At 52.6% G+C, this 17,698-nt stretch overlaps 6 protein-coding genes across 6 annotated transcripts; 3 read left to right on the top strand and 3 right to left on the bottom strand.

Moving 5' to 3' along the window:
- Positions 1–7: 7 nt before the first annotated feature.
- On the bottom strand, positions 8–1,441 carry CKM354_000251500 (uncharacterized protein; the record flags this gene model as incomplete). Its single annotated transcript, XM_044797676.1, has 5 exons — positions 8–223; positions 303–950; positions 998–1,125; positions 1,178–1,192; positions 1,249–1,441. The coding sequence occupies 5 exons, from the start codon at positions 1,439–1,441 to the stop codon at positions 8–10; spliced, it is 1,200 nt and encodes a 399-aa protein (XP_044653611.1).
- A 1,493-nt stretch (positions 1,442–2,934) lies between these two features.
- CKM354_000251400 (uncharacterized protein) lies at positions 2,935–3,453 on the bottom strand (the record flags this gene model as incomplete). The annotated part of the gene is made up of 1 exon (XM_044797675.1): positions 2,935–3,453. The coding sequence occupies one exon, from the start codon at positions 3,451–3,453 to the stop codon at positions 2,935–2,937; it is 519 nt and encodes a 172-aa protein (XP_044653610.1).
- Positions 3,454–5,351: 1,898 nt separating this feature from the next.
- Positions 5,352–6,492, top strand: CKM354_000251300 (uncharacterized protein; the record flags this gene model as incomplete). The annotated part of the gene is made up of 4 exons (XM_044797674.1): positions 5,352–5,476; positions 5,524–5,801; positions 5,850–6,067; positions 6,121–6,492. The coding sequence occupies 4 exons, from the start codon at positions 5,352–5,354 to the stop codon at positions 6,490–6,492; spliced, it is 993 nt and encodes a 330-aa protein (XP_044653609.1).
- A 1,878-nt stretch (positions 6,493–8,370) lies between these two features.
- CKM354_000251200 (uncharacterized protein) lies at positions 8,371–10,675 on the top strand (the record flags this gene model as incomplete). Its single annotated transcript, XM_044797673.1, has 4 exons — positions 8,371–8,844; positions 8,897–10,311; positions 10,369–10,578; positions 10,633–10,675. The coding sequence occupies 4 exons, from the start codon at positions 8,371–8,373 to the stop codon at positions 10,673–10,675; spliced, it is 2,142 nt and encodes a 713-aa protein (XP_044653608.1).
- Positions 10,676–11,194: 519 nt separating this feature from the next.
- On the top strand, positions 11,195–13,711 carry CKM354_000251100 (uncharacterized protein; the record flags this gene model as incomplete). Its single annotated transcript, XM_044797672.1, has 1 exon — positions 11,195–13,711. One exon carries the CDS (start codon positions 11,195–11,197, stop codon positions 13,709–13,711), a length of 2,517 nt encoding a protein of 838 aa, XP_044653607.1.
- A 2,861-nt stretch (positions 13,712–16,572) lies between these two features.
- On the bottom strand, positions 16,573–17,545 carry CKM354_000251000 (uncharacterized protein; the record flags this gene model as incomplete). Its single annotated transcript, XM_044797671.1, has 4 exons — positions 16,573–16,627; positions 16,684–16,949; positions 16,999–17,444; positions 17,509–17,545. 4 exons carry the CDS (start codon positions 17,543–17,545, stop codon positions 16,573–16,575), a joined length of 804 nt encoding a protein of 267 aa, XP_044653606.1.
- Between the last annotated feature and the right edge of the window lie 153 nt (positions 17,546–17,698).

Raw genomic sequence — 17,698 nt, 5'->3', positions numbered from 1 at the left:
AGCGGCATCAGACCCTCTTGAATTGAGACAGTGGAGCGTGGTACCTTGATCCTTCCCCCCACACTACTTCCACGTCTTCTTCACCTTTCACGCCAGCCTTCTCAAAAAGCCTCACCGCGTTCTCTGAGTGGACTTTTCGCCTCTGTTCGCTTGATATGTCGGCCTCTTGCCAATGTTTCAGGAACGCCGGGTAAGCTGACTCAGGAGCATATGGGAAGTCGCTCTGTCGAAGGAGAGGAAGGTCCGCGTCAGTCACGCTCCTCAAAAGCACCGTTGCTTGCCATTGAAAGAAACACACTTACCCCGAACAAGATGTTCTCCTTGGGAACGCCCGTTTCCAGTAGTGTCTTGATCGTGGCATTCGATGTCGAGAGCGCAATGTCGAAGTGGAATGAGCGATAATCGCGCAGAATGCGTTCCGTAGGGATCAAGACGAGGCCCACCTGTTGATGATGGCCAGAGACCAGCAGAGCCTCGACGCGAGGAATTAAATATGGCAGCGTGCCACCTGCATGAGAGAGAATGACCTGGCAATCGGGGAACTCGCTCCTTGTACCGCTCAACAACATGTCCATAGCGGTGCGGGTCGTCTCGTGCGGATAATCGACAATTGGCTGGTAGAGCAAGAAGTTGGCTCTGCTGATATCGCGAGGATGGGTAGGATGGACGAAGACTACAGCTTTACGTCGGTTCAGCTCTTTCCAGATCGGTCCAAACTCGCGATGGCCAAGGTATTTGTTAGGATCGCCAAAATTCTCGTCGCTGTCGTACCGGGTGAAGAGGCACACGCCGTCTGCTTCCAACTCGTCAAAGCCATAGGCTATCTCGGCGAGCGCCTCATTGGTATCAAGGATATTGCCCAACGTGAGGAAGAACCCGAAAGTATCAGGTTTGGAGTCGCGTATCTCTGCAGCTTTGGTGTTGAGAGTACGCGCCAGGTCCCAGGATTGCTGTGTTCTATTAGTCGGGATGTAGCATGTCACTAGAAGAAACCCACTTTGCCTTTGAGGATGCACGCTCCAGGAGCCGTGATCGAAAGAATAGATTTCTTGATTCCAGCGCGTTTCATCAGTTCTTCGCTGCTCTCCAGGGACCATTGTGGTCTTGGCCAGCCGCTTGGATCACCTGTCTATTTTTGAGAAAATACGAAAAAGGACAGCTTGTAACACAAACATACCTTCGAATCCGACAGCTGGATTCAAAACGTCAGTATATTCTCACATGCAATTTCAAATGCGAAGGCCAGACCGTCAGCATATTCCGGCGGCACCCAGTGATGATGCACATCGATCTTGTCGGCCTTCGGTATGATAGATCCGAGCAATTTCTGGAAGACAACGTCAATACCAGGCACCACCGAAGTTGGCGTCTCCCAGGGATCAAGATCTCCTCCTTCTTCGGGGACTACGTCTTGATGCGCTGTTAGAAGAATAGGCTCCATGGTTGCAAGCTTTGAGATGGAACGATGAAAACCGCTGAGCTGCGCGCTTTTGTAGACCTCAGGACTATGCCAAGTAACCGTCCTGTAGCACATGTAGCATATGCACATGCAGCAGATACGAGCCGTGCAGAGCTATTGAGGAGAAGCTCCGTCTCCGCGTATGTTGTGTGAGGTGTCTACGCTTACGTTGACCGAAGCTCGAGCTCGTAATCGCAACGATGATGAATATGAGATGCAGTTGAGGCGGTAATGCTTTGCTGTCTCGATGCTGTACCTCACTGGGCTGATGTGCCGGATCGTCGTGGTGCATTACTTCGCTTGTGGTTGCGTTCTGGGGACTTCTGTGAGATGCTGCTGAGTGCCAGCGCGGTTTATGTTCTCTGCTGTGAAGCACATGCTGTCGTATCCCATTCTTTACTTGGATAGGGTGGTGCCGATGGCGTAGAGAAGAGACTGTAGCCTGGGCAGGAGTAGGAGTAGGATTGATCAACGTCAGGAAGGTGGTGAGTCTTGGCATGCTGCTCTTCTCGTATTGTCCCGTCCTTGCCTCCTTCACATGCCATGTTATGCAACAAAAATCAGCCAGGTGTAGTAGGTCGTAACATACTCGCACAACACGCTTCTTCCCCGCTCAAAGACACCACGTAATGCAGGAATCTGTACCAGCTTGTGCATGTCTTTTGTGGCGCCTTGCGCGTATTCGTCCCAGATGGATTTAAGAGAGTGAGCAGCTCCTGCCGTTGAAGTGAGCTGTTCGCGGCTCGCAATGCATGTGTCTTGCAGCTCCCGAGACGCGATCTCGCCGCAGGCTTGACACTTCCTCGTGGCTGATGACAAAGGTTTGCTTGGTATTATTCATGTGATTCGCCTGCATGTGACGAGGGCAGTCAGTAGTAATCGGCTTCAGATGGAAGCACAGGCAATGTCAGTTGCTTTGAAGATCAGTTTCTTTGTTTCTTGCAGAAAAAGATACCTGACTAACACAGTTCCCGCAGAGAAATAATGCCAGATAATTGGGTAATGTCAGAATGCCAGACAGCAAGCAAGCAAGCAGAAACAAGAAGCCCAGGAACCAAAGCCCAAGAAGAAGGAGCATCCCTTTCCCATAAAAAGTCACAATAACCATGCATCCGCCATGTGACAGCAGTTAAAAAAAACACATTCCCTTCGCCCCATCCCTTTTCGTTACGCGTGAAAATCTTCAAATTCCTCCCCTGCTAAGCAACAGTGCAACGCCGTTTCCCTATTCCTTTCGCTACTCAAGCTGTCCCAGTAAAGGTCCTGTATGGCCGCAAGAGAAGATCGACTGAATTGTCTGTTGTTGTTCGTCGTTGGCGACGTCGCTTTCGCTCGAACGATTGCTCGTCTATAGTTGTTGATGCTTGGGCGGTTCATGTCCCAATCAGTCGTGTCGTGTTGGTGTGCCGTCGCGTCTCGATTCGGTTGTCGCAAGATGCAGACGGAACCAGAGAGTCGGAGGCGCAGTTGTCGATCTAGTTGGCCTCTACTTCGAGTGCGCGCTTCTCATCAATGGGAACAGGTCGTGCGACAGTCTTCTTTGGCCTCAGAACTGCGTCTTGTCCGACCATTCTCCTCGATAGCGCTCGATCTAGTCTGGCACCGAGCGCGATCTTGCCCATGTCTTCCGATTTGTCATTGCTGAGACAATAACGCTGCTTATCGGCGAGACGAGCGTCGCTCATGCGGTCGAGGTGCTCGGCGAAGTTCTTGATGTCGGCGGTTCGAGGATCGTTGGATGCCAGCGTCAGGGAGGAGTCGTTGTCGCTCTGAGCGGAGGGCTTGACGTAGGAGAGGCGATGGGCGCCCTTCTCGTGGATGGTGTGAGGCATGAGGGATGCCTGCTCGCTGTAGCGCGAGGAGTATCGGTAGGAGTTGTGTGAGGAAGCGCGGTGCTCGCTGGACTGAGTGGCAGCAATGGAGGGCTGTAGGGAGGGAGCGCTGGAGTAGGTTGAAAAGCGAGCATCGGAGCCGGCGGTTGTCTGGGGACCCATGGGTGAGTAAAAAGGCAGTGAGATTATGTATGCAAACGGGCGTGTGGAATTAGGGCGTCGGCGGGCAGGGCATGAATGGAGAATGCGTTCATGCGCTTACCATGGCTGGGTTTTGTTTTTCACTCGTTCCGGGAGCTGATGACAACGTGCAAGCCACGTGTATCTGCGTGGTCGGCACGACTGGAGCTACCTAAGCACCAGGAAGGAATGGCGCGATGCTGTTCGTTCGCCGCAAGAGAATGGCGGCAATTGCTATCGACTTGCTGGCGCAATGCGGGCGGAGAAACGTCGTTCGTGAAAACGGTGTTCGTGGCTTTGTGCCTTTGCTGGGAGCAGTCCGAGTGAGACAGGCTTCTGAAACCGGCACCAGCTGCGTCTCGAGTTGCACGGCCAATGGTCCAGACGGCGCACAGCAGAAGACAGTGAGTGGGTTCGTTCGGCGATGTGAGGAAGCAGCAATGAGGCGAAAGGTCGGCGGCACGACAAGTTAGATGCGAAGGAGATGGCGGGTTGAGTCGGTGGCAGACGCTTTGGTCAGTGATTGCTGCAGCTTTGTAGATCCGATGTGACCTCGCGGACGTGGTCCGTGGAGGAGGAGCAGAGAGCCATATTGCCGCCAACGTCTGTACGACGCGCTGAAGCAAATGCAGCAATTCCACTCTGCATCACACTGGCACGCTCGTCGTCGTCACAGTCCATTCCCTCTGCAAACCGGGCGAGGGGCACACGTCGTTGTCCTTGCGCACACGCCAGGGATGTGCTTATGCAGAACCGCTCACGACTTGCGGTATGGCGAATCACAGTGCTCTCCCACCATCTCCACCACGCCGCCCCTTGCGACAGCCACGTGTTGAGAGACTGGGGCCTCACGTTCCCGCCCCAGCAACCGCTCTGCACGTCTGACTTGCTTCACCCATGTGCCGCGCCTGCTGCTGTTGCACCGCACTGCTGCAGCCACCACGCGACTTATTCTCCGACCATCACCGAGCCATGAAAGGTGCAATCAGCAAGGCACAGGCAGCAACACTCTGTCGCCATCATCTCCAGCATCCCGGTCGAGATAGCGTGTGCAGGCACCATCCCTGAAACAGCTCGCCATCGACAGCCGTGACTCCTTGGCCGGACCGACACACACAGACCACGGAAGGTCAAAAAGTATTTGGAAAGTTGCTATTTCTATACACAGTTTGAAATAGGAACACAAATAGAGCACCGCTCGAAGAACAATGCTCCCTTCGGCCTTTTGCGAAATGGACCGACTCTCGGCAATGAGAGCGACCATCCGCTAGGAGAATTCGACCAGACCATGGTGCAGATGAGACAGGCTCGTCCAGAGCCGCCATATCCTTTGCTGGTTCAGGCAACTGTCTTGTGCGACCAAATGCGAAGTCTCCAGTCTGCGAAATTTTCATGGCAACACACCCTCCCGCAGTCCAGCATTGACAAATTTCATGCTCTTGTGCAATACAGTCCCGCAAACCGCAAGCATAGCGGTACTGCGGACCTCTCACTCGCGCCCCGTCGTAGCCACGATTACTCCATACTCAGCTCATGCCGTGCTTCCGTTTGCAGAAACACGCTCATGCCAAATGTACTTGCCGATGCAGCTGCCAGCAGCTGAGGGGAGAAAGCCACTCTCGCACTCTCAAGATCTCAAGATCAGTCTTGTATTCCAAGGCAGTCTCCCCGCGTGACAGAGCGTTGCCGCGAGAGCAGACGGACAGAGTAGGAATCATGAATATATCCACTTTGTCTACCCTACGTCACATGACCTCTGCCGGGGTTCCTTCTTGACCGCACCCCTTCTCCGCTGCTCCTACATTCAGGGCGCTGAAACATCTGTTCGCTAATCAATGAACGCAGCACTATCAATGACATTGTATCGAAGAAACATGAGCATGTCCTCCACAATTAGCAAGGTGGTGCAGGTCCCAAAGGAACTCATCGGCGCTACCGGTCGTCGTTATCACTTCAAAGAGCTCCTCCAACACAAGCCACATCTAGGTAGCGTCTGGGTGGCAACGTACGACCTTTCGAAGGTCATTTAATGCAGAGACTGATATGTTCCAGCCATGAAGGAGAGAAGTTTGTGCTCAAAGATCTACCTCAGAACATCTTCTCCAATTTCAACGAAAGAATTTGGCCTCAGCTGCGGCAGAATCCGAGTCCATTGTTACGATTGCCAATTGATACAATACCAGACCGTCGGACATGTGTACACCAGTATTTAGAGAGCGATCTGCTTAACTTCGTCAGAGACAACATATCAATGCGCGACCGCCGGCAGATATTGAAGAGCACGCTCCAAGCTATTGCTGAACTCCACGACCGAGATGTCGTTCATTTGGGTACGCTTAATTGATCGCTCTCATTCAAACATCGCTCATTATTTGCAGATATAAAGCCTGATAACGTCATGGTGAACTGCAAACGCGATGGAGATACGACAACCGTAGAGCAGGTAATGCTCATCGACCTCGAGAATGCTGCGCACTTGCCCAACGGCAGGTGTATCAAAGGCATGCTAGCGGGCAACGACAATTGGCGGAGCCCAGAAGCTCACTTAAAGGGAGAGCTCAGCATGCCCACTGACATGTTCTCATTTGGCCTCATTGTACGCGGTCCCCAGCACCGAAAATGCTGCTCATACTGACATTGAACACACAGTGCCTCTACGCCGTCACTGGCCGCACTATCTGCGGTGTCGATAAAGATTTCCAAAAATATGAATCGCAAGGTGCTCTCCCAATGGCCATACGCCTACAACGTCTCGTGTCCTATTTTGGAGATGAAGAGGGTCTCAAAGGACTTATGAAACATGTGGGCGATGATGACACCAATTGTCAAATCCTTTCGATGCTTTGGGAAGAACAAAACGCAGAATATATTGATTACAAACCGTTCTCGGAGTGGCCTGAGGTGCAGAAGGATGAGTCGTTCAGGGATCTGATCAAGGGCTTGATGAATCTTGATCCGGGCAGGCGGATTACTGCTGTACAGGCGCTGGGGCATCCGTGGTTTGTAGGACACGAAGGTTGATCGAATGTCTCTACGAGCGGGACGAAAGGACAGCGAAGAAACGGGACACATGAACTTTGATCCAGGACGTTGTGCCCCGCACCTACATACCGCACCTTTGGATGTGACTACATGGCGCAAGTCTCTCTAAACTCGAGCAACCTCAGACTCTCCGCCCCAAAGCCATGCATGTCTAGACGGCGCCATTGAGAAAAGGGGAACAATTAGCGAAACTTCCTTCGGCAACAATCGCACATTCATAGATCCCAAGCAAATCTGCTGACTCCACACAAATCGACTAGCAAATCGTCGAGTTCATTCGGCAGATCCATACGTATAGAGTGCGGTCGATTTGTTTTTGCTTTTTGCGCGCGAGCGCTCCGTAAAATCACGCGCAGGTCAGGGTTTCGAATATCGAGACGACTATGTTACTTTTGCTGTCACCGTTGCCGTTACTTCGACTCGATACAACAACAAACTTCACGATTTTGACTGCGGACAGAAAGAAATCCCTTCGAGAGCGAGAGTTCTGGCTGTGCCGCGGACAGTTTGTTATTTGTTTTGTTGTCGGCGGCACAGAAGAAAATCGATCATTGGTGGCTCTCTGGCAGGCAGCGCTGATGAGGACATATGATCTTTCGCGACGTGACCTGGGCCCTGTGCAAGGACAGAGAGAGGGGCTGCTGACGTCTGGCCGCTCATTGAACTCCCTCATCTCATCAGAGTTTAATGTCGATACACTGATGAACGAGATACCTCGTCGGCTACATGATGGATAAATCCATTCTCGGGAGCACCGAGTCCGTCTAACTTGTCCGGTGGAAGTGATGAACACAACTGAGTAAGTGCTTAAGGAGCGGCAACAAGGTCCTCCGTGAAGGGCTTTTTGGCATATGAGGTACCAATCGTGAGAATCGTTCCTATCATGCATCGATATCCTCATGGTATTGATACTTGCGCTAAGAAGCTTGACGCTCACGAGTGGAGAGGTGGTAGCCATCATTCGACACGGTTCTCCATGAAGAGAAGCGGGTTCGAACGAGCCGTCGGACGACCGAGAGCATAGCAGACATGCGAAATCTTGAGTAGTGTCGTTTGAGTTACAGTACAAAGCTGAAAGGCACGTGCGCGTCTGCCACCGAAAGCGAAAGCTTATCGGACATTAGACTTCTATTCTCCACTGTGAGCCTGCCTCTCCGTTGTGATGATGATGGTGATGATGCCAGCCCTCGTTCATGGGTTGTTATCGAGCGCGGCCGCGTCCGGATCAGCCTCCGCTCAATCATAGCAGTGTCGACAGGAATGGAATCAATCAGTACTACGGTAGAGGTAGAGGCAGTCAAAAGTCCGCCAATGTTCGAGGCAAATCCCCTCCAAAATGATTGATAATCAGATCGTGTCTTCCTTCCAGCAACATCTATTCGCTCCGTCAGGGTCGCGAGCTCGCGCATCTCACCCGACGAGTACCTCTCACTGCTCCAATCACCGTAGCGCACCCTGGACGGATTCATTCTCCATTCTTCGCCTGGCGTGCTCGAGGCTGAAGCAGGCCAGCGGTGTCTCCAGAGTCCGCCGGTCCGTCATCGCCCTGCGCCCATCAGCGCACGACCACCCTTTCTGCTAGTCTCTGACTACTCTGCGTGACAGTCGCTCCGCACCCCTTCTCTGTTCCGCTCCAAGCCTGCGAGCACAAGGCACGTCCGTGGTGCATCGTGGCATCGTGGCATAGGAGGTGAGCATCTGCCTATTCCTGCGGGGTGATCTGCGAGCCCCGTCCAGACCACTCGCCGCCGCTCCTGCAGCTACCAACTGCTTTCTCACGCACTCGTCCCTACACTCTCAACATCCTCCGCAGGCGCCGAGTTGCCACGCGCTCCATCGCAAAGTCGCCGCCTTTCAATGGCTGAGCTAACAAAGCGAGAGCAGCAGACGATACCATACCTGACTCCCCAGCAGCAGAACTTACTGGTCGCTGCCCTCAGTTCTCAGGCGCAGCCGCACACATCCACCGTCGAGCGCCCGGACGCCGTCAAAAGATCCGATTCCGATCTCACTACACATCCAAACACCATGCCGACGAACGCCAATGGTGATGCGCTCTTTGTGAGCCCGCAGGCGGCGGAACTGGACAATTTCGGGCTGGATTACACCCCAGGACTCGACTACCTGGATGACGACGGATTCGACTTTGAGAATGCGGATGTTGGCGGAGAGCTCATTGGTCCACTTCCGGGAAGCGAAGGACACGAAAAGAGGAAGAGCCGCGAAGACAGTGTCGGCACGGAACACGATGCGAAGCGACAGGAGACCAACGATGGTGAAAAGGCACAGAAGAAACCAGGCAGGAAGCCTCTCACTAGTGAACCGACTACTGTAAGTCCGCAACCACTATTCTCAAGTCGACCCATTCTGACTGTCACTGCAGAAGAGAAAGGCGCAAAACCGTGCCGCGCAAAGAGCGTTCCGCGAGCGAAAGGAGAAGCATCTGAAGGACCTCGAAGAGAAGGTCACCTCTCTGACCAAGTCTTCAGAGGCAGAGAAGCACGAAAACGGCGTGTTGAGAGCTCAAGTGGAGCGCTTGCAAGTCGAATTGCGAGAATATCGCAAGCGCCTCTCTTTGAACAGCGGCGCCGTGCGTTCCTCTCCACCTTTGAATCCTATGAATGGGCAACGGAGCAGCAGTGGCCCTTCATATGGCAGCAACTTCCAATTCGACTTCCCCGAGTTCGGAGCTTTGCCTGGTAGCCAGCTGTTCGGAAGCCAAGACATCTCCAATGGCAACAGTCCAGGCAACAAGTCAGACAATATGTCTCCTCCCATGGTTCAATCCCCAGCCAGCATGAATGGTGTCAATCAAGCACAGCCTCAAGCTCAGAACAGCCGACATAACAGTCTTGGTCGGAGTCTGAGCCCGCAGAGCGTTCAGCGGAATGATTCCACATCGGGCAGCAACGGTAGTCCGGCGAACGTGGCCAGCATGGACTCTGCTTTCACGTCATATAGCACAAACGACAATATGCACGGATTTGCCACCACACTTCCCCAGATGAGCAACGGCGACGGATCGTTCAACGACCTTTTCAGTCCCAATCTCCTCAAGAGTGCCAACATGAACACATACTTCAATAACAACAATGCACAAACCTCGGCTCCGAGCTCGAATTACAACGGGGAAAGCTTCGATAATGGAGGAGACAACACTTCTGGACTCAATCGCGTATTCCAGTTCAACAGCGGCAGCAATGCCAGCGATAGCACATCTCCCAGCGCCAGTTCTAACAGCCAGTGGAATGCCAACGGCAATGGCAACAGCTCTTGTGGGACATCGCCTGAGCCTTTGCACGATAGCCCAGCGCTGAGAGATGGACAATATGGAGACAAGAGCCACAAGCCGGCAGTCAGCTCACAACTGACGCCAGCAAATTTGAACTCGCAGCAGAGTATGAATTCCATGTATGGCTTTGGGAATGCCGATCTCATCAACCCATCATCGGCCAACACATTCGACCCCGTCTTGTTTGGTGACTATCGCGATACCAATGATGCGATCCTCGGGACCGGCGACTTCACGGGAGGCTTCTTCGACGATGCACTCAACTCCGCCTCCTTCGACTATCAGTCACCAAGTAACCTCTTTGGCATTCTGCAGTCACCGCGACAAACACAAGCTACTCTTCCAGCGCCCAATAAACCTGCGAACGCGCCTACGCCAAGTCGAAATCTCATGGCTGAGATTCAAAAGACCTGCGATGGCGGTGACGATGATTACGGTCTCCCAGGTGCTGACAAGAACAAGACGCAAGCAGAAGGCGGCAAGTTCATCAGCTGTAACAATATCTGGTACGCTCAGAGAGACGATCACCGAGGAAGTATTGCGCCTGCTAACAACATGAACAGGACTCAGCTGCAGTCGAATCCTGATTTTCAAGAAGGCAAATTCGACTTGGATGGACTCTGCTCGGAGCTTCGTGTCAAGGCCAAGTGTAGCGAGAACGGCGTCATGGTTGACCAAGAGCATGTCAACGCTGCTCTGAAGAAGTTGGGCAAGAAGGACGAAGCGGGCAAGCCGTACGGTCCGCCATCGTTGTTGTTCGAGCAGGACAGTTGGTGAGTCCAGCACACGACCTGATATCACAGAACAACGGACTGACTTTATGATAGGAACAACGTGTTGAAGAAGCTGCAGAACAACAGCAAAGCGTGATGATGAGCAACTGCAAGCAATAACATACAAAGTGATGTGCTACGAAAAGGGTCCTTGGAGTCTGGTGCATCTCAACTTTTGAGGGTCAAGTGCAGAGGAAGAACCCGAAAATGGGATGGTTTACGACTTGCTACAATACTCCGGGGTAAGGCAATTTGACTCTGAAATGGAGTTCGATGGGAGGATCTGGCGTCGATTCGCGGCGGTGACCGCAGAAAGCATGGCAATTCTCGACCTCCATGCGAGGATCGAAATGTCAAACGTGATACGAACGCGCGTATGTACGCTATAGAAGAATGAGCAATACGAAAGACCACCAAGTCTACCAAGTCGTTGGCCTTCTTGTCGTGACCCTGTTTGAAGCGGTTTTCCAAGAAGTAATTACGTCGACGCGTCGCCCATGGCAACCAACAATACCAAAATAGATAATGCAGCAATCCACAATTCGCGACGCACAGCATTCCAGGTGACCTCACTGTCGAGCGCTCCAATAGTTTCTGTGAATGTCGATAATGCAAGATGCCGTCCTCATCTTCGCAGCCGACACGCGACTCTCCGGCCAGACGACAACGACGACGAAGGACGCATCACCGAACAGATAGCAATGGCGAGTTGCTGGGCCGAGATCGCTACGAGAGCGAGAGAGATGATCGCGACAGAAGTCCAACTAGACGGAGAAGGAGGACAGAGGATGCAGACGGACACAGACGAGAAAGGAGAAGAGAACGACCACCGAACAGCTCTCGGACTCGACGTCCGCCAGAAAGCGAGTACACGACCAGTGGATCGGGTAGCAGAAGTGCTGCTTTGAGTGTTGATCAGCTCGCCAAGTTGGACCGGCTGAACAAGAAACTGGGTTACAACGACTACGATGCGCCTCCGAGGCCACGCGAAAGAGAGCGAGAGTATGTGGAGGTGGAAGTCGAAGAGGACGCAACGCGATACAGCGACCTGGAGCGCGAACGAGAGGACAGACGACGAGATCGTGAACGACGGCGAGAAGAGCGGCGACGAATCCGCAGAGAAGAAGAGAGAAGAGCGTGGCTAGCTGGTGAGGACGAGGAATCCGACGCGCCCATTCGCGGTGCGAAAGTGAGGTCTGCGAGCAATCACGATCGGGTGCGGAGTACACGAGATAGGCGAGACCGACGAGATGACGATTATGACTACGTACGAGACAAAAGAGAACGACCACGTAAAGAGCGGAAAGAGAGGAGAGTGGCCAGTGGCCAGGTGCTGGAACGAGGTGATCCAGGGGAGTACGATGGAGGGGCGTACTATAGTGAGAAAGACGAGTACGCAGAAAGCATTCGACGAAGAGATGGGAGCGATGACAGTAGCAACCCTTACATCGACCCAGAAGAGCAAGAGCGAAAGAGGAAGCTGCGGAAGAAGATCTTCATTGGCGTGGGAGTGTTCATCGTGCTGCTTGCTATCATCATACCAGTAGCGGTGGTTGTTTCGAAGAAGAACAGCTCTGGCGGCGGCGATGGCTCAGGCGGAGCTACCAGTGCTGCGTCTGGAGGCTCAGGCAAGCCGAACAACAGCAATCTGGACGATATCTCCAAGGACAGCATCCCGGAGCAGTACAAGGGAACGTGGCTGGATCCGTTCTCATGGTACGACACTCAGGACTTCAATGTCACCTTCACGGACCAGATGGTGGGAGGGCTGCCAGTGATGGGCTTGATGAGCCAGTGGGACGACTCGGCTCGAGCGAACGAGAAGGTTCCTCCTCTGGATGAAGACTTCGAATATGGAAAGATGCCAGTCCGAGGTTGCAATGTTGGTGGCTGGCTGAGCATCGAGCCTTTCATCACGCCTTCGCTCTTTTCTCAATACAAGACCAGCGATGGTGTTGTTGACGAGTGGACCTTGACGCAAAAGCTGGGTCCCACGAATGCGAAAAGCACGCTGGAGAAGCACTACTCTTCCTGGGTAACGGAGTCCACATTCAAAGACCTGCAGGCCGCTGGCTTCGATCATGTCCGCATCCCATTCTCGTACTGGGCTGTCACGACGTACGATGGAGATCCATACGTCGGTCAGGTAGCCTGGCGTTATCTCCTTCGTGGTATCGAATGGGCACGCAAATACGGTCTTCGCGTCAATCTCGATCTTCATGGCGCGCCAGGGTCTCAAAACGGCTGGAATCACTCTGGTCGTCAAGGTCAAATCGGCTGGCTGAATGGCACAGATGGCACCAAGAATGGCGACCGCACAATCGAGATCCACAAGCAACTCTCCGAGTTCTTTACCCAGCCGCGATACAAGAAGCTAGTCACCATGTATGGCCTCGTCAATGAGCCACGCATGGTCGAACTCGACCAAGCCACAGTCTTAGCCTGGACTGAAAAAGCCATCGACGCCGTCCGCGGCAACGGCTTCACAGGCGTAATCGTCTTCGGTGACGGTTTCATGGGTCTGGACAACTGGCAGGGCAAACTCACCGGACAGAAAAACCTCCTCCTCGACGTCCACCAATACGTCATCTTCAACGTCGACCAGATCGTCCTAAACCACCACGACAAACTCAACTTCGCCTGCGCCGGCTGGACACAACAAGCCCTCCGCTCCCAAAACACCGCCACAGGTTTCGGTCCCACGCTCTGCGGCGAATGGTCCCAAGCCGACACCGACTGCGCTCAATACCTCAACAACGTCGGCGTTGGCTCCCGCTGGGAAGGAACGCTGAACATGGTCGGCACTCCAGGCGGTTCGCTCAACGGCTCCATTCTCGAACCTACGTGTCCCACACACAACAACCCCCGATGTTCTTGCGACGGCGCGAACGCAGATCCGAGTGATTACAGCGATTCGTATCGCAAGTGGTTGCTCATGTTTGCGGAGGCGCAGATGCATAGTTTTGAGCAAGGATGGGGGTGGTTCTATTGGACGTGGCAGACGGAGAGTGCGGCGCAGTGGAGTTACAAGGCTGGATTGGCGGCGGGAACGATGCCGAAGGTTGCGTGGGAGAGGTCGTTTGATTGTAGTCAGGAGATTCCGAGTTTTGATGATTTGGAGGAGTTTTATTGATGGTAGAGCGGTTCTCGGTGGTAGTCTAAGAGGATGAAGACGCTGATGATAGATAATGAATGATGGATGGTATATGAATAAGGGTGGATTTGTGGTGGTGGGTGAGGTTGAACAGAACTAAACACATTAGCCAACTTGCTTCTTCGTGCTCGCTCCCATGTGGGAAGGCTGTGCTTGAGGAGCATAAATCATATCTTGTCGAGCCTCTTATATACCGATCCCAAGGCTCGACCAAGACATTTGTCTGTGCATGGATATCATGAGACACAATTCCCTCACATTAATTCCACGCGGACGTGGTCATTTTTCGGTGCTTCCGCTTACTGAGCACCGCTGCCTGCTTTCGCTCATACTTTCTCACCGTTGTTCCTAGGTCTACAGTGGTAGCACAAAAGACCATGGTACTGGTGAGAAACCAGGTCAAGCATCTGGTTCACTTTACATCCAAGACTTGCCATCTCGATGCTTGACATGTCTTATCTGCCTTGTCCTGTCTTGTCTGCGTGTTGAATGAAGCAAATGGAAAGGATCTGCATGTCAACTGATAAGAATTCCGATTTCTTGCATGAAAGAGTGCAGCATGAGGTCGAAGGAAAGTTCGCCAGGCACCTGTGCCGGCTCCGGATGTGAAGATCCGGGACGAGGATGAGAAGGTATGGTGCGACGTGCTGTTCTGGCAGTATGCTTGCAGGTTCTGGGACATTTGTGTTGGTAAATGTACTTGAGCGATATTGTACGACCAATAATGCCTCACGCGAGCATCTTACTGATACTAGTGTCCATGATCTACAAGTGCAGGAGCGAAGATCAAAGCCTCACTGCTGCACCGTAAAAGAGTATCGACCGACCAAGCCACACAAATGGCGCTCCTTCTCCGCGCTATAGTGTTTCGTACTGTACAAATAGCAACACATCCGTAAGGTTTGCCCTGGTTGCGGGTTAGCTTCCTGCCAGCTTCGCCATTTTTGTCGTCGCCGTGCACAGGATCTAGATCCAAAAGCTGAAGAGAGTTGAAAGGGAAAATCCCCATGAGCCTAAAACATCTTTTGACTTTCCGAAGTCAGCCGCTGGCAGCGTTCAGCGTTCGTTGTGAAGATCATCTCAAAGCAGAACACAGAGCAAGAGACGAACAGAACAGAGAGAGCTTTCCCCCCAACTCCACGTCCACATCATCTTGTGGCAAGAACACACGCGACAGCATGATGCCAAAACTCGGTACCCCATCGCGCACCATCATCAGCTTCCACGTCTCACATGCAAAGGAAACACACGCACGCAGTCACTAGTCCATGGCTACACAGCCATTGAACGTCTTCAAACTTATCATCAAATCGGACGAGTCGGTGGTCGGCAAACCGTTGCTGTAGTGTTATCTTTGCGGACAAATGCAATTAATCACGCAGTTGACAAACAGCATGACGTGGAGAGAGTTTACGACGGGAAGCTTTTTGCCCTCGCTCGGCAGGCCGGATTGGTGGTTTGATCGCTGTTGCTTGGACTTGTAGCCAATTAACGCCGCGGCAACGGGCGATGCTGCTCGGCTTCAGCTGCGGTCGATCGATGAGGAAAGGACAAGGGTCTTGTGCTGTCTTTCGATATACTGTGCGTCTGCGTTGTGTGTATTGGTGATTGCTGATGATGATCTGCGTTGGATGACTGCGATGTCTCGAAGGAATGGAGTGTGCTTGCTGGCCTTATCATTCTACGTGGGATGATCCACGAACACGTAGGCAGAAAAGAAAGTATCATTTGCATGCAATATGATACTGTACTTGCCTGAGAGAGGTGTTTCGTTGGTCTTTTTCGAGATGTGCAGAGAAGGTCCCGGTCTGTACCGAGTTTTGCTCACTTACGTAGGGCTGGGCCACCCTTCTGCCCGCCCGCGGGCGCGGCTCTTTCTGGCATCTGCGAGATAGTGTTTTGTGGAGCAACGAATTGACTGAAGCTGAGTGCGTTTTGCCGCGGACAAGTGTTGCATGTCGTGGCGGAGCCTGGGTCCCTTGAGATTCCTGTGGGAAGCAGAAGACTAAATTGCTGTGCTGGGCTGACGGCGTAGCTCTCGACCAGAGTATATCACTCGTGGCTTGTACCCACTCTCGTGTTTATTAGTATTTGGTTTGCCTGGCTCCCTTTTCGACACTTCTATACATACATACATCGTACTCTATATCAACCGCGCTACTGCGAGTACACATTTGCGTAGTTCAACGACATTCAACAGAGGCAGGACCTCAGCATACACATTTCAACAACAACCGATTATATCAACGTCACTCAACCATGACGGCACCAATCCCAATTCTGAGCAAAGTCAGGAGCAGAGCGGGCAGGAACGAGACGAAAGGTTCACCAGAGAGGATGGTGATATGTGGAAGAGGCGGTGCTGGCAATTGTCGACCGCCAGCAGAAGTCAAAGCCGCAGACGAGGAGGAATGCAGGATCACAGCCGAGCTCGCCAACTCACATCCTAGTCAATCTACAAGTTCAGGTAAGCAGAGCAGTCCGTGAACGACATGTGAGAGCACATGCTGACGACCGCTGCAGTGAAAGGCGAACGAAGTAATCGTAGAGCATCACTATTCTCCCTACACTCGCTCTCGAGCCGAAGCACGGCGTCATCAATCAAATCATCATCGACAATGTCTTTCCTGGAGAAGTTTGGAATATCAAGGAGACCGGATCGAGCTGCCGAAGAGAGGTCGATAGCGTCGAAGAGTCCAAGCAAGAGCCCTTCGGAGACGCCCTCGTCGGCGAGCATGGTGGAGGAATAGTGGGGTGAGAGCGAAGGATATGCAATTTTACAGAATGATACCCATTGTGCATTTTATGTCTCGTTAGAGCGGAGAAAAGCTTGGAGGAGCTTATATCGTGGTATAGCCGCCGTCAACGACGAGCGGGTGACCTGTCATCCAGGAACTGCGTAGAACCTAGCATTAGCAGGTTTCTAGGAACGAATCATGTTTACAACTTACCTTTCATCACTGCACAGGAACAATGCTGCATCTGCGATGTCTTCTGGTCTTCCCAGCTCGCCCCAAGGATGCCTCGCGGAGAGGTACGCAAGGCCTTGTTCGTTAGCTGTGACCGAAGCAATCATGGGAGTGTGAATATATCCAGGACATAGTGCATTCACGTGGATCCGATCCTTCGCATACTCAGCACCCATCTGCTTTGTCATTCCCACGACAGCCCATTTCGAGGGTGCATATGCTGGTGTGCCTGGAGTCGTGACGGTGCCCTGTGACAGTCTTAGAACTTGACGAGTGTGCGATATTGAGCTGGCTCACCATAATGCTTGCAGCGTTGACGATCCAACCTCTTGTCTTGTCGCCACGAGCGTTTGGTGCCCGAGGCTCCTGTTTGAGCATCTGCTGGATTGCATACTTGCAGCACAGCCACACGCCTCTACAGTTGATTGACATTTCGAGATCAAAGTCCTCGGTGGTAAATGTATCGACTCTGCACACCTCGTATTTGGTCTCCAGGGCGATGCCGGCATAATTGAGAATGGCATCGAGACGGCCTCCGAACTTCACTGCTTCTTGAATGAGATTCTGGATCTGGTCTTCCTTGGTGACATCGCAAGCAACGAAGATGGCAGTATTCGGACCATGCTTGGAATTGAGCTCGTCCTCGACGCCAACAGATCTGAGGTCGGCACAGACTATGCGTGCTCCTGCTGTGGCAAACTTGAATGCTGTCGCCTTGCCAAGGCCAGAAGAAGCTCCAGTGACTGCTTATCGTAAGTAGGAAAGCTAATATGCAGAAGTCCATGACTTAGCTGCAGCTTCACATACTGACGGCAATTCTGTCTTTGAGGCGTTGATCGGCCATGATACAAGTTCTCGGTGGAGCCTTTCGTGCTTCGTTCTGGTTGTGTTCGATTTGAAAATATATCCTGATATGCTGTTTGAAGTGAACGATGAGATGCTGAGCAAGTCCGCTGTAGCAGCGTCGCTGAATTAATATATATGCTGTCAAAGCACT

Source organism: Cercospora kikuchii (genome assembly GCF_019650295.1).
Source record: "Cercospora kikuchii DNA, contig_00002, whole genome shotgun sequence".
Taxonomy (NCBI): domain Eukaryota; kingdom Fungi; phylum Ascomycota; class Dothideomycetes; order Mycosphaerellales; family Mycosphaerellaceae; genus Cercospora; species Cercospora kikuchii.
The sequence above is the reverse complement of the archived record's forward strand: the minus strand, read 5'-3'. Positions and strand labels throughout refer to the sequence as shown.